The sequence below is a fragment of the Numenius arquata genome, chromosome 15 (assembly GCF_964106895.1).
Source record: "Numenius arquata chromosome 15, bNumArq3.hap1.1, whole genome shotgun sequence".
NCBI lineage: Eukaryota > Metazoa > Chordata > Aves > Charadriiformes > Scolopacidae > Numenius > Numenius arquata.
The window spans coordinates 11,223,193-11,237,254 of record NC_133590.1 but is presented as its reverse complement, the minus strand read 5'-3'; the positions used below and the strand labels follow the sequence as shown (position 1 = coordinate 11,237,254).

General features: G+C 44.7%; 2 protein-coding genes across 3 annotated transcripts in view; one reads left to right on the top strand and one right to left on the bottom strand.

The window, feature by feature from the left end:
- Positions 1 to 1,349: 1,349 nt before the first annotated feature.
- DENND10 (DENN domain containing 10) lies at positions 1,350 to 10,668 on the bottom strand. 2 transcript variants are annotated; one of them, XM_074158972.1, is made up of 9 exons: positions 10,579 to 10,668; positions 9,773 to 9,969; positions 8,449 to 8,528; positions 6,806 to 6,954; positions 6,503 to 6,614; positions 6,036 to 6,136; positions 4,772 to 4,879; positions 4,430 to 4,524; positions 1,350 to 3,745 (listed from the first exon to the last, which is right to left on the bottom strand). In XM_074158972.1, exons 1-9 carry the CDS (start codon positions 10,622 to 10,624, stop codon positions 3,569 to 3,571), a joined length of 1,065 nt encoding a protein of 354 aa, XP_074015073.1. In that variant the 5' UTR covers positions 10,625 to 10,668; the 3' UTR covers positions 1,350 to 3,568. The 2 variants fall into 2 exon arrangements, with proteins under 2 accessions (XP_074015073.1, XP_074015074.1); XM_074158973.1 differs by lacking the exons at positions 6,806 to 6,954; positions 9,773 to 9,969; positions 10,579 to 10,668 and having other exon boundaries at positions 8,449 to 8,476.
- A 2,802-nt stretch (positions 10,669 to 13,470) lies between these two features.
- EIF3A (eukaryotic translation initiation factor 3 subunit A) overlaps positions 13,471 to 14,062 on the top strand; it is a 35,447-nt gene continuing 34,855 nt past the window's right edge. The window contains exon 1 of the mRNA XM_074158857.1: positions 13,471 to 13,645. Within this exon, the coding sequence (XP_074014958.1) occupies positions 13,597 to 13,645 (49 nt within the window). The 5' untranslated portion in view covers positions 13,471 to 13,596. The remainder of the gene's footprint in view (positions 13,646 to 14,062) is intronic.

The following is a 14,062-nucleotide window of genomic DNA, read 5'->3' as shown; positions in this document are numbered from 1 at the left end:
GGTGTGGTAAACTACAAGAGACGGAAGCTTTCGGCTTCAAGGAAAACCCCAGTCTCGGTACAGCACAATTTGGGAGCAGTTCCCCGCCTGCATGGCTCATCATCTTCACATTTAGGAATATACAATGAGGCTTCCACATCCCTTTCATGTTGCTTAGAAAAAAATTTAATACAGAGATCAGCCACTCCCACGTTAAGAAATAGTGAGATCAAAGCGTTTCCCCAGCTGGAGCTGGTGTCCCTGTGCTCCCCTAGGGCTGTAGCCCAGCTGTGCTCGTTAGCCCAGCCACGCTCGTTCCCTGCAGGCCCCAGGGGTGGAGAAGGAAGGATGGAGGCAGGGAGGAGAGCCCTGCGCTGCAGCTCCAGCCCCATCAGACACCCAACACCAGGAGCTGTTGCCTGGTTTTTGGAGTCTCCTATCATTCGGCAGCTACAGGGAATGACCTCGCCTCTGGCTCGGACCCCAGCCAAGGAACTGCCGAGGGGAGGGTAAGGCAGAACGAGGCAGCTAAAAAACCTCCTACGCTTGTTTTTTATTACTCAGCAAAATCACAACTGGAGGGACCGACTGTTCATCCCGCTCCCCTTTGCTCTGTTCGCATCCACCTACCAGTATCTGCAGACGTAGCGCAGATGTTGTGCTACATCAACCGCCACACCAACCCGCTCCGTGGGTACGGGGCACGACAGAGGGCTCGGGGAGTGACTTACGCCTCAACTCGGGAAGGAGCAGGCAACTTTTACTTAAATTCATGGCTTTCAATTATTCTACGCACTGCCTGCTTTCTGGGGGCACGTCTCTCAGCAAGTCAACGGGAACCGTTCCTATTAATCTACCATTCACCATTTCGTATTTACCCAGGGACAGAAAGGTGGTCAGATGAGAAGGTATGAATGAAAATTTCATTCTCCATGTTCTTTGCTTCTAGGAGGAAGAAGAAAGGGCGTCATCTGATTTTGTTCACATCCTGGGGAAAGGGAAGTGAGAAATAAGCAAAAATCTTTCCCTGTCCTGACCTTGCAGATTTTTCTATTTTATTCTAAACCTTTTTTTTTTTTTGAGAGGAAACAGCAGCAAGTCATTAAGAAAATGCAGGATCATTAGGACAATCTTTAGAACGTCCTGAAGCTGAGGGAGGCCAATGCATCTTTCTCAGCACTGACAAATCGGCACAGATGACACAAAGCTGTTTGACTGGGCAGTAGGTTTCTGACCTAAACATCAACTGTAGCTTAATGTCAGTATTGCAAAACTGAGAGCCAAGGCCCGTGACTCAGCGGTCACAACTATTCAAGAATACATTTACATAAATTAAAGGGCAGACTGTTCAGGATTTTTTTTTTTTTTTTAATAGACACAAGCGTGCTAGGAGTCCAGTTCCTTAAGTGCAAAATTACATTTCATTTGCTTCGCACAAACGTCAGGGTACAAGACCTAACACAACACCAAGATTTTCAACTTGAGCATTTCCAAAAGAGAAAGCAAAGCAAGCGTTCGATAGTCAGTCTGTAACTGAGCTTCTCTGCTCTTTGTGCTTGTCCCCAACACCCTCCCTACCTTAGTGACACACCTTAAGGCTTTTTGTTAATAAGAAACTACGTGCATTTCTTCACAGTTATACCGTGGCGTTAAGAGAGCTGACAGAGCACCTTCAGGTTCTTCTTGGTGAAAGACTTTTGCTTCAGTGGACTTTAAAGTAGGTCCCGAATGGAATTTTCAGCATAATTTTTCACTTGTGCTATTCCGACTGTTGAGTCCCAAACCAGAAGCAGCAAGACTAAAGAACCATATAAGAAAAAACATTAACAGGCAAATGGGGAACAAAAAAAAAAGCTGCAGAGCACTTAGAGGTAAACAAAGGCAACTGCAGTATTTCCTCCAAGTTAAAAAAAAAAAAAGAAAGCCTGAAATTCTGTGTTCAGAATTTAAACTGCAGAGTAAGTGTTTAAGTAGAATTTTACACCCCTGAAAATAGGGGATTATTCTGAAGCACTTTCATTTACTGACTGTAATAACTACCCATTTTATACATAGATACCACACTCCTTATCCACATTTGAAAATAGATTTCCTTAACGTATGATACATAGCAACAGGACAAGCCTTTTTCCAACCAATATTGCTTGCACACAGTTATTCATGAGCTCTATCTGTCTCAGAATAGCAAACATCCAATTATTTAACAGTATAAATATTGGCTACTAAAGTTGTAATCATAAGTATAAAATCTCTATGTAAAACCACATGCTACAGCCTACCTGTACAAAGGCCAGGAAAAAGGTTATTTTTTTTCTTATATCAAAGTGCTGCTGCAGAATTGCCTGATTTGCCGTGGACGTTTCTGAAGAAAAAACAGCTTGTTTGGCTCAGAGTATTTCCCTACAAAGACTCTAAGTTCTTCTCAGAAGACTATAAAGCAGTTAGTTTCAGGTTGCTCAATGTAAAAAAAAATAATAAAAAAAAAAATCTCTTGAGTTATGGCTATGCAACCAAACAAGTAGGCAAATTTGCATTTTCTCTAAACTATTTCCTAGTTTTTTTTACTACTACTTCCAAAGCCTCCATCTCCATGTAGTTCACACAGAGCACCATCAGATAGTATCTGTGTTACAGCTCAGGCAGTTGAAGCGGTTGGTGCTCTACCTGTGGTTCCTGCCCACCTGAACATTTCTGCTCCACTAGGCTATAACTCATCTGATTTTCTATCAAATGGACGAGGAATGAATGGCCAGGTCAGCAGGGAACCCCAACAACTTCTTAAAAGACTCCAGCTGTAAAGCAGCACTTGTCTGTGACCCCTCTAGGAAGCCCCATTTTAACTACAGCAATCCTGTCCTCTTTTCCCTCCATCAGAGGCATGGGACGGAGTGAAAGGAGGAAAACCTCTAAGGCAAGAGTCCAAAAGAGGTGCTCAACTCCCACTTGAGCTTTAAAATACCTCTTCCTTTATATAGTAAGGCTACCACGTCAGATTTTCCCAGTCATCCTTTTTAACACCTAGACACTTTCAAGTAGAAAGAAGAGAACTTGTCCATTTATTTGGGGTTTCCAGGTATCCGAGTGGCTGAGACACCTGGAAGCCCAGAACGAGTGCTCAGACCCACAGCGTGCTCAGTGCAGCCCCGTGCAGAGACTGGCACATCCAAACCCCGCTGGTTTTACAGCCCGGGTGCTGCAGCCCGCGTTCCAGACCCCAGGAAGACAAGTCAGAAGAAGAACAGAGCTGGCCGACACCTGGAACCTGCAGGACAAACGGCCATCACCATAATGTCTGGCACAGCCTGGACACACGGGCCCACGCTACCTGTATATGCACCCACGTTGCGATAGGAAATTCGGGAGCCACGTATACAAAGTTATAGTTGGGGAAGATAAGGACACCAGGAAGGTTCCCAAAGATTACCTCCATATGTTCCAGGTCAAGCTCTGATATTCTGCATTATATCACGGTAAATCTGACATTCACTCTTAAATCTTTTAATTTTTCCATATAAAATATCAGGTATTCCTAGCTGTATGGCAAAGACAGTATTTTTGAATTGGTCCGTAACACTGCAGTGCATCAAAATCAGATTTTGAGCATTTGTTCAGCAGCTGCTAAATGAAAAAGGAAGTTTTCTGTAGCTGGTGGAAACCGCTTTTGTTTCAGGGCTTCAGAGTTAAGGGTTGGTTTTTCATTGCCGTCGGAAACTTCAGTCAGCGAGGCTAAAGTAGCTAAGATTTCTTTTGTCTTCAGAGAAATATCCTTGAAGAACAGAAAAACAAACAACTGTGAATATAGCATTAGGTATTATAATATTTTAACATGCAGTTACAAAAAAAAAATTAAACTCAATACAGAACAAAAAGAAAATTATAAATAAATTGTTCATTTTAAATAAAGACCCCATTTTAAGGCAAACTTGCAACAGCTCTTCAGCCTGCTCTTGTGCAATGTTGAATAAAGCCACTCCACAGGCTCCTTTCTCTGGCCTCACTGAGCTCTTTTCACTAAAACCCTCACTTGTGAAACGTCTAATGGTTTATTAGACAGGGGAGGAAGTGAAAAAACCCATCATAAAAAACAGGCTTTACAACTGAGAAGCCATTCCTTGGTAGTTTTTTTTTTAAGGTACTGACAACATTATTGAGAAGGTATTTAGCAAAATACATGCTGTGTAGAATAAAACTGGGAAACTAATTTTACTGGAAGCCTTATAATCAATACAATTTTTGAAGTTTCTTCAGCAATGTGGTTACCCCTGAAATAATATAAATCAAGTATGTCATCCTTAAAAACCTGTACGAAGAATAAAAATGCTCATTTGTAAAGAGGCAGAGGGTAGAGAGACTGACTGGTTCTCAGGGATAATCTTCCTCCTACTCCCCCCCTTCCACTAAGATTTAGCAATAGAAGCCATTCGACTAGATTTAAAAATAAAATATTAACCTTAATGACTTGGCTGTCTGATTTATCTGGATCTTCTGCAGATTGAACAATTAGTTGTCCAACTTCTTTGTGAAGTTTTCCCATTGTCATTGCCTCTGAGTAAGAGAAAAAAAAAAGAAAAAGCACACATTCACATAAAATGACCATTTCTGTGCTATCTAGAAGTGTATATAAATAACAACCCAAAACAAGGAGTCTTCTTCATAACTGCCGTGTGAAATCCTGAAACCTGGATGGAAGAAGGATCAAGATTACATTACTTGACCTACAGCAAGGTTTCAGCAATTACTATCAACTCTCAAATACACGGTCTCAAAACCCAAAATATAAAAAGCAACCAACCTTTTACTACAGGGGAAATAGTGATCTCGCTGTCTGCCAAGTTCACATACACGTCGTAGAGGTCTGGTCTGCTGCTCACTTCAGAATCTGTAAATCCAGCAATGTAACCTAGAGAGCAGAATGTTGGCAAGATTAGGATCTTCATAAATGAAACCAAACCAAGATATTGTAGAAAATCACGGTCCTAAAGTCTGTCCTAAGTGTATTTGACTATACTCATTGGATCCAAGAGATTGCTCTCTTGACATTATGTCATTAGATGAGTGTGTCCAGCAGAATGTTTCACTTCTGATGAGCTTAAAAAGCAGCTTCTAGAATTTCCTTGATCATGGATGAATCCCTAACAGAATGTGTGATACAAACAGGTTATGAATTTGAAATTTTAAACTCTCTACCTTGCTACTAAAATTATTCATTTGCAAATGAAAAAGCACTGAACTTCCTCTTTAAAAGAATCTCCACTCAGGAGCCCCTTGTCACTGTCTAAGTTAGTATCAGACTGCAAAGGAGGAATAAAACCAGCAGATTTTATTATTTATAGCACACCAGGTGAGCAAACTTAAGAGCAGCTTTTCTCTGTGGAAGATGTTTAGTGAACCGCAACAAGCTGTGTTGGTGATGTGGCAGAAATACTGAGGACGAGTAGTCTCCTTGCTCATCATTCCATACAGAGAAGCCTCTCCATGCGTCACATTAACCTCTGCATACACCAAGGGCCTCTTCCTGGATCCTGTGTTAAGTACGAGGCACACACAGCGATGCGTCACACAGATCAGACTCCTACACGGCTGAGAAAGTCTACCTGTCATTAGGAGCCAGAGGCTTCACTGGCAGCAGGCAGAATAAAAATTTGAAACTTCAGAGTTAGGAACTGAAAAAAAAAAAAAAATTCCTAAAAATTCAGTTACTAGCCAAGGGTAGAAGTCGGGGAAAAAAAAAGTGGCTTATGTAAAATGAGCTGCTTCTGTACAAGAGTAAACTTTCAGTCCCTCTGATCATAATATCAAAAAAGTCTCAAAGCTGCTTTGCATCTGCAATTAGGGGGAGACTGATGCGAATGCACCCAGAAACACCAGATAAAGCAGTTATCTTCTGACACAGTAGTTTCCTTTTCTAAAGAAAATGATGCTGTTTAACTTTTAACAACAGCATTCGTAGCAAAGTAACCATTATTTTCTCCCAAAGAGCACTGGTGCAAGACCTTGCAGCAATAGAAACTGAAATTAAACTTTCTTTATATTTTTGATTAATAAATTATCACTACCTGTGCAGGCTTTTAAGGCTTCCACTTCCTCCTCATTTAGATGTACATACGAATGAAGAATTGACCAGTCTTGTCGATGCCACACTAAAGCAGGCAAAGTCCTAGGGAAATGAGACTGGTATTTGACACACGGTAGATTTTTACCTGTATTAATTAAAGTTTCGCAGTATGAAATGCATGTCATAAGAAAAAAAAACTAGTAACGACGAGGTCTCATTTGGCATGTATACACATGAACTACAGACATTTCTGCTCTAAGTACAAGCAGAGTTTACCACTCATTCTACAGTTAAATTTCTCTGAGTTGATGTAACGTGTGGCTAAAGCCTTAAGAGGGATTTAGCAGGATTTCACCAAACAGGTTTAAGATTATTTTTTTTTCCCCCCTAATTATGGGCATTTCTCTCAATGAAGGTTCAAAATTTGTTGGACTTTGGTGGGCAGGAAGGTAGGGATTGACAAAGTACCTGGTAAACTCCTGGATAGCTTCTATTCTGGGATGGTACACTACAATTCTCTTCTTTAACATCAGTGCTGTATATAGGATAACTGTTTCCATTCCAAACTGGGATACTATATCTAGAAAAGAGGGGAAAAATATTTTATAGAAAATATACATGCTGTTATTATGATTTATTTTTTGAAGAAGCTTAATAGTAACAACACAGATAATACTGCTAGCACTATTTACTTGAAGAACGTATGAAAACCGGATTCTATTTTATATTGTACAGAAGAAATCAGAATAGAGACTTCTGGTATTAATTAACCTTTGATGGAACCAGCAAGATAAGCCTTCCGGGCATCAAAATCCTTGCTGAGGAAAGATCCGTTCTCTTCGCTTTGGCAGATGCCCTTTGTAAGGACTGCAATGTAACTCTCCATCATTTTAACTGGACTTCCATGCTTCAAGTAGATTCTGTGTGAAAAGAAGAAGAGTCTGGTATTTTGACTGCAACCTGTACCAGCAGGCATATGGAAAAAAAATAATTAAGCACAGTATCCCAAATAGTAGTACTATTGGCAGGAATTCTTATTTTGGACACCTGGTTGAGGTTTTAAATACTAAACAAGAAGTCTTTCAACATGTACATAAAAACATGTCTTTTAGGATAAAAAAAAAAAAAACAAAACTACCTTGTATTTTTACTTGAGTTTCCATTTTTATGGAAGAACCAACATTAACAACATAGAAACGTAGCACGAAGATGTAAGCAGGTGTCCAGACTAAGGACTCTGCAGAGTTGAAAGGTACCTGCTTTAAGAAAAAGCAACTACTGCAGTAGCTCCTGTTATTACATGCAGGCCAGGTGACTAGTTAGCTTTTCATTTTTTATCCAAGACTCTCTTCTATACTCTTTGCTAATGATTAAAGAAAACTATAAACATATGTCCTTGATAATCATTAAAAAAAAACAAAAAACACCAACCACACAGCAACAAAACCCATGCACTTTCAGCTGTCTTCCAGACAGCAGAAAGGCACCATAACCTATTTTATGAGTTAAGGTACTTCAGGAACAGTGCTGAAGCTCTCAACTCTCCGTTTTCCATATCAGCTATAGCACAAAGCTATGTCACATTTGAAACCCAATTACCATGTTTAGAGGTATCCACTCTGGATTTGAAAAGAAGTATTAGCTGATACATCAGCATCAATGTAATCCACAGTGAATCTAAATATTTTATGTATCAGTGAAAAAGAACAATCTCAGTTTTTCAATCCCCTGCAGAACTGGTCTGTGATACAATAACCTCACAACTGCATCCAATTAGCTGCAAAATCTCAGGGAACCCTCTTGGTATCAAGAATCAGGTCCCAACTAATTTGAGAATGGAAGGAAAAGCAAAGACAGATGTAGAGGGAGATCATGAGAATGGGGATATGGAGGAAAGCGAGCAAATGGGACAAGGAAGGAGAAGATGGTAGGCTGGTTGGAAGGAGGCAGAAGGCTCTCATTTTCCTAAAGGAAAAGCAAAAATGTCTGTGGGCGCTGTGCCTCGTTCAGAGAAGCTGCAGGAAGCTCGTGTAGTAGAGATGTTGTGGAGGGATGCAAGGTGTCCACCATACACATGGTGACCTTTGACTACACAGCACTGATGTCCTCCTAAATGTTTATACTTTTCAGAAATATGTTCTCAGAGAAAATGAGTGCGTGGGTGGGTGGTGGTGTGTGTCTGAAGAAGACACATTAAAACCTTCTGGGCATCTGACACTCACCCTACACTTACTGCATGAACTCAAGATAAATTCAAATCAAGAATTTATATCACCTGATTCACAGTTCGTAGGACTGAGTTTCCAGCAGATTGTTAGATCAAACGCAAACACAACACAATGAAATTTAATCTTCTGCCTTGGCAAGATCTAAACACACACACAGCAGCGCCTCAAAACAGCTTTTTCACAGACCTACACAGTATCCTAGTGAAGGCTGCATATTTCTCTGGGTTGAAGTCTTTGGCCGTCAGAACAATGGAGAAGTGGGTCACCTGGGTAAGACACACACACAGAAAAATACAGAGTTTATTTAATGACTCCAAATGAACAGTCTTTTTCACATTATTGAATTTACTGCAGTCCTCTCACAAGGTGTTTCAATTAAGAAAACAATGCGTGGTAGCAGCAGATCCAAGTTATTAACTGCAGAAAAGGTCTGGTTAACGGATTTCTGATGTGACTCATTTCCACTGAGCCAGATCTATCACCTACTGTCTTTTGCTTAACCTACTCTATAGGAATTGCTTTCCTTTAATCTCATGAGATTATTTTAAAAGAGAGAAAGACATCTTTTTTTCCTCACAGCAGGTAGGAAACTTTCAGAATTTGTTGCCAAAGGAGCCTGTGGAGGCAGACAGCATCAACATACTTTTAAAGAGGCTGGAAAAAAATTGCACAGATAGCAAGCCCACAAACAGAAATCCTCTTTAACTTCCTTAATCGAATGACTGTGGGCTGGGACAGTATGACGCCAAAAGTCTGCAGTGACCAGGCTCATGTGTCTTCCTTAAATAGCATCTCCCACTGCCACCGTTGGAGACAGCACTGGGACACATTATTTTTATTTATTTACACCTTCAAGTTTCATAGGAGATGTAAGCGAGGAAAGGCAGGCAACATTGTGCTGTGCAAATGCAAAGTTATGACATTATCTTTCTACTTAAAAATATAGCATGATATATGAAAACTGAATAAACTTAACAGACAATTTAATGATCTTCACAACAGGGAAAATATAGAAGATTCAAGCATATTTGCAGTATTGCAGTTATCAATGCAGCAGAAAAGGAAAGTACCGATATCACTCAACCCTTTAGGAAAAAAAAAGCATCAAGTTGGATATGAACAAGACTTTGGACATTATGAAAGACCCTTTAAAGTGCTTTTTTGACAAAAAAAAAAGAGGGAGAGACAAATTGTGATTCTGTAATTGCTGAATTTGAAGTGCAGACTAGAAATAATGGTGTGAAATAGCATCTTTATTTTAATACAAAGAACCTAAATTGTGCAATGAGTATCTCGGTCTCCCTGCACCTCCATCCAATACACATCTTGGTGAAAACCTGAACACGTGGACTAGTAAACGTGGGCAAGAGCTGCATTTGTGAGTACACAAAACCTCAAACCCCTTCCCCTTCTCTCAGCATGCAATAGGAAAACACCGCTTAAGCTGCCAGAGGAAGCTCTGCAGAAGCCTTCCCTACGTTCTACCAAAACAGAACGGAACGAGTCCTACCTTTTTCAAGGCTGGAGAATCTTGAACTTCCACAGTTGTGATGTAGAACCACGACCTTTTATACTGGCCAAAGACAAACGTGTGAAGCAGTTTATTTTCATCTGTAAGGCAGCATTTTCGCAGCAATAGACTCCTCAGTTCAGCTGTTACGGATGGATAACACCAAACCCACAAAGCATCTCCGTTGGTGTCTTTTTCTATGGTGGAAAGATGTTCACTGTGAGAATGCCAAACAGCAGCAAGGAAGTAAATCGATGGGTTAATCAGGTTTGTTTCCTGGATTCAGATTAAAATTCCACCTTACTCTGAGCCTACACACCCAGTTCTGCCAATACGGTGTAAGCCGTAGGGCAGCCCTTGTGCTATGGGTTTCATTTCTTTAAATGTTAATAAATATCCACTCTAGATCTGCTTCACGAGGGCAAAAAAGTACTAGGAGTTTGAACACACATTCATATGAGCAAAGTATTGATCAACAAGCACCCAGACCATTTACAATTACCCAGAGCGTTATTCCTTATTTTCCCTGCTTTTCCTATTTCTGATTTCATAACGGAAACCTCTGAAGACGTGAATTTAAGACATTTCGGCCGAGTCGTGCCCGGTTCAGGTCTGTACCAGGCAGACCGAGCCACCCCTTGGCACAACGGCCGGCTGCCAAGCGCCCGGCCGGGACAGGCCCCGCGGCCGCAGCTCAGCGGGGCGCCGCTACCCGCCCCCTCCTCCCGGCCCCAAGCCCCGGCCTGGTCCCCCCAGCGTCCCCCCCCTACGCCCCATCCCTTCCCCAGGCCCGGGAGGGCCCTCACCGATCAGCCCCACCGCCTGCAGCAGCTGCGCCTCGGGCTCTGCCATCTTCCCCGCCCGGCCCCGCCGCCTTCCGCCCGCCGCCACCGCCCCGCCCCGGCCCGCCCCGCCCGCGCGCCGTGTCCCCTCAGAGCCCGCCGCCATTTAGTGCGTGGCGGGGCCTGTAGCTGGCGGCCTCGCACAGCCCGGCGGTAACTAGGAGGGGAATAAAGATTTTTGTAAAAATATGGTTTTTTTGTTGTAGAGTGGTTTGGGTTGGAAGGGACCTTAAGGATCATCCAGTTCCAACCCCCTGCCCTGGGCAGGGACACCTCCTACCAGACCAGGCTGCTCAAAGCCCCATCCAGCCTGGCCTTGAACCCCTCCAGGGATGGGGCAGCCACGGCTTCTCTGGGCAGCCTGGGCCAGGGTCTCACCACCCTCACGGGAAAGAATTTCTCTGTAATATCTAATCTAAATCTACGCTCTTTTGGATTTAAAACTCTTCCCCTTCATCCTGTCACTACACTCCCTGACAAGAGTCCCTCCTCATCTCTCCTGTAGCCCCTCTAAGGGGCTCTAACGTCTCCCCGGGGACGTAACAGCTATTCCTGAATAACTCTATGCATCAATATGTTTATTTGAGAGTTAAAAGATCTTATTTTCAAGACTGAATGAACCCAAATAGCACATATGGAAGCCACAGTATGCAAACACCGCCAAGGGCACAGGGCTGCCACTGGCTGGGAAGAAGACCCTTCCAAAACGCCTGGGATCACCACAGGAGCACCAGAAGCTGCTGAAGAAAACATGCAGTCCTGGGAGAGAGGCCAGGCCTGCCAAGGATCATGCCTGGCTGGGGAACACATTAAAGAGTAGCCTATCATCTGATTTTCATGAAAGCATGAAGTTAAAGCACACACATTTAATATACTTAGCCACCGTGTAGAGAGAGACGTGAGGAGTCAGACCATAAAAGCTGCTCCTGACACAAAATCATCTGATTCAATCCTGGAGGGCTTTTGGGAACTTCAGAGAGATTCAAAGAAGTGGAGCGTGCTCCCGAATAGCAAAATCTGCTACAAACCAGAAATAAAGGGATGCCCCCCCCGCTGAGAAGGCTGCGAGGCCTCAGGGGAGGCGCTGGCTCCGGCGACACAGCGGCCTGTGGGTGCTGGGCAGCGCTGCTGGCACTCCTCCGGCAGACTTTTAAATTAATTTTATGAAGACAAGAAAAAGGACTTGTTCAGCACTATAAATAGCTTAATGAAGACTCTACTGCATGTATAACCGTGGCTTGAAACAGGAACATCTAGGCTGCCAGAGACATTTCACAATGCCGGCCGTACTAAAATACCACTGTATAATCAATAGTGTGGCCTGATGGAGAACACTGTGTACGGTACCGGCCACTGGATCTCAGAGGTACCAAGGTCACAAGGACATGGAGAAGCTCCCAAGTGAAGGAAAGCTGCTTTTTTTTTTCCTTTTTTTTTTTTTTTTTTTTACCTCTAGAATGGAGGCTTGTGCACTAGAGTGAAAAGGGATCAGTGTTACATGGATACACTGGTGGTGCTAAAGCTTCCATACAGCGACCATGTCTTTTTTGATCTTAGTTTTAACTATTTTTCTGTTTAGCAATAAAAGGTGATTACAAACCAACCTTAAAAGTGAATTTTTAAATGGGTTGTGTAATAGTTACGGAACTTTGTTGTGGCCATGCAAGATGGTTAATGTCAACAGAATGCAAAAAGAAACGAAGAAACAAATATACAGAAAAAATGTACCAAAACAGAAATTCAAAAGACAAGAACAGGCTGTCTTTAGTCTCCATAAACAGACTTCCTCTCCATCTACCTATGTATTTTTTGAAAAATCATGCTTAGACCTACTTAAGAAACCAGTGTGAGACAGCCGGGTCTGCAGAGGGTCACAGCTACAGTCACCATGTCATCAGTGATGTAGCTGCAGAGGTGTGCGTTCCTCCTGCCAGACTGAAAAGCACCTTGTGTTCAGTGCCTTACGTGGAGACACGCCATTCCCCTGTTCACTCACCCAAAATAGCCCCTTAGTCACACATCCACTTGCTGCTGTTCTAGGACTTGTATGTAATTCACACACCTTCACACAGCTCTGTCCATTGTCTCTCCATGTGCCAACGGAAATTTTCACATCAGGACTTTCGAGAAATACACACTGGCAGTAATAGTTGTCACAGGTACACTCATATGAATATTGCTCTTACTATTGTGCTTAAGACTTAAGACAAATGTCTGAGTCCGTCTGTCCCTCTGAGTTTCCCAAATTTTTAAGATTAAGGATAAAACCTGCAGCTGATGATGACTAAGTCCACACAGAAGGGCCTTGCTGCAAGTTCTTAACTGCCCCGATGTACAATTTCTGACCTGGCAGAACAAGTTGTGACAGGTAAAGGCTCAGCGTACACAGTGACTTCTTTGCCAAAATATTCTTCTGCACTGAATTATTTAGTTAATCCAAAAGTTTGAGGCTAGGTTTTTCCAATGGTTTTCTGGAGCTCCACAAGCCCACTCCCCGACTCTGAGGCCTGCGGCCACCATTGAGGGCCTGATCCAGCCGGGGTCTGCCCTGCACTGACGGGTACACGGGGCTGGTGGCACCCATCCCCGGACAGGCCGGTGTCACCGGCCTCTGGGACAAACCGAGACGGCTGCCTGCAATGGAACCCCTCGAGTCCCTGATCCTCCGCCGGCCGCCTCACGATCGCCTCACGATCGCCTCACGATCGCCTCACGATCGCCTCACGATCGCCTCACGATCGCCTCACGATCGCCTCACGATCGCCTCACGATCGCCTCACGATCGCCTCACGATCGCCTCACGGCCCCAGTGCCGCCGCCGCCGGCCGTCCCGCCCGCGCGCCGGGAGGGGTTTCCGCTTCCGCCGACGTCAGCGCGCGCGGGTGCGGGGCCGCCCTCCCTTTCCGGCCTCGCAGGCTGCCTGGCTGGAGCACGGAGCGAGCCGCCGCTGCCGCCGCCCTGTGAGGAGAGGCCGCCGCCATCATGCCGGTGTACTTCCAGCGGCCCGAGAACGCCCTGAAGCGGGCGAACGGTCAGTGCGGGCCGCCCCCCTTCTCCCTGCCGGTTCGCCTCCCGCTCCCCCTGCTGCGGCGGGCAGCGTGCACCGCTCCTGTCCTCTCCCCTCCCCGGGCCGCGCCGGGCCGTGCCCGCCCCGAGAGCCCCTTAGCCGGCCCCTCGGCGCGGGTCCTCGGCTGGCGCCTCCCTGTCGCTGAGGAGAGGCCGCCCGGGAGCGGCGCGGCGCCGTCTTGCCGTGAGGAAATGGCCGAGGCCTGCCGGCGTCGGCCGCGCCGCATGGCGGAGGCGAGGCCCGGGCGGCGGCGGGGAGCAGGCCCGACCCGGCTCCGCCTCCCTCTCCCCGGCGGGGCCCCTGGCCGCGGGTGGAGGCCGTGGCCAGGCTCTGGGCGATGGGGGAAATCGCAGCGGAGGGGGCCTGTTTTGCCGAGGGCAG

Excerpts from the sequence above, each read along its gene's own strand:
- DENND10 (XM_074158972.1), bottom strand. The coding sequence starts at position 10,624 with ATGGCAGAGCCCGAGGCGCAGCTGCTGCAGGCGGTGGGGCTGATCG. Across the intron at positions 9,970-10,578 it reads GCAGGCGGTGGGGCTGATCG|AAAAAGACACCAACGGAGAT; the intron begins GTGAGGGCCCTC and ends TTTCCACCATAG. Across the intron at positions 6,955-8,448 it reads TTCACTAGGATACTGTGTAG|AATCTACTTGAAGCATGGAA; the intron begins GTCTGTGAAAAA and ends CTTTTCACACAG.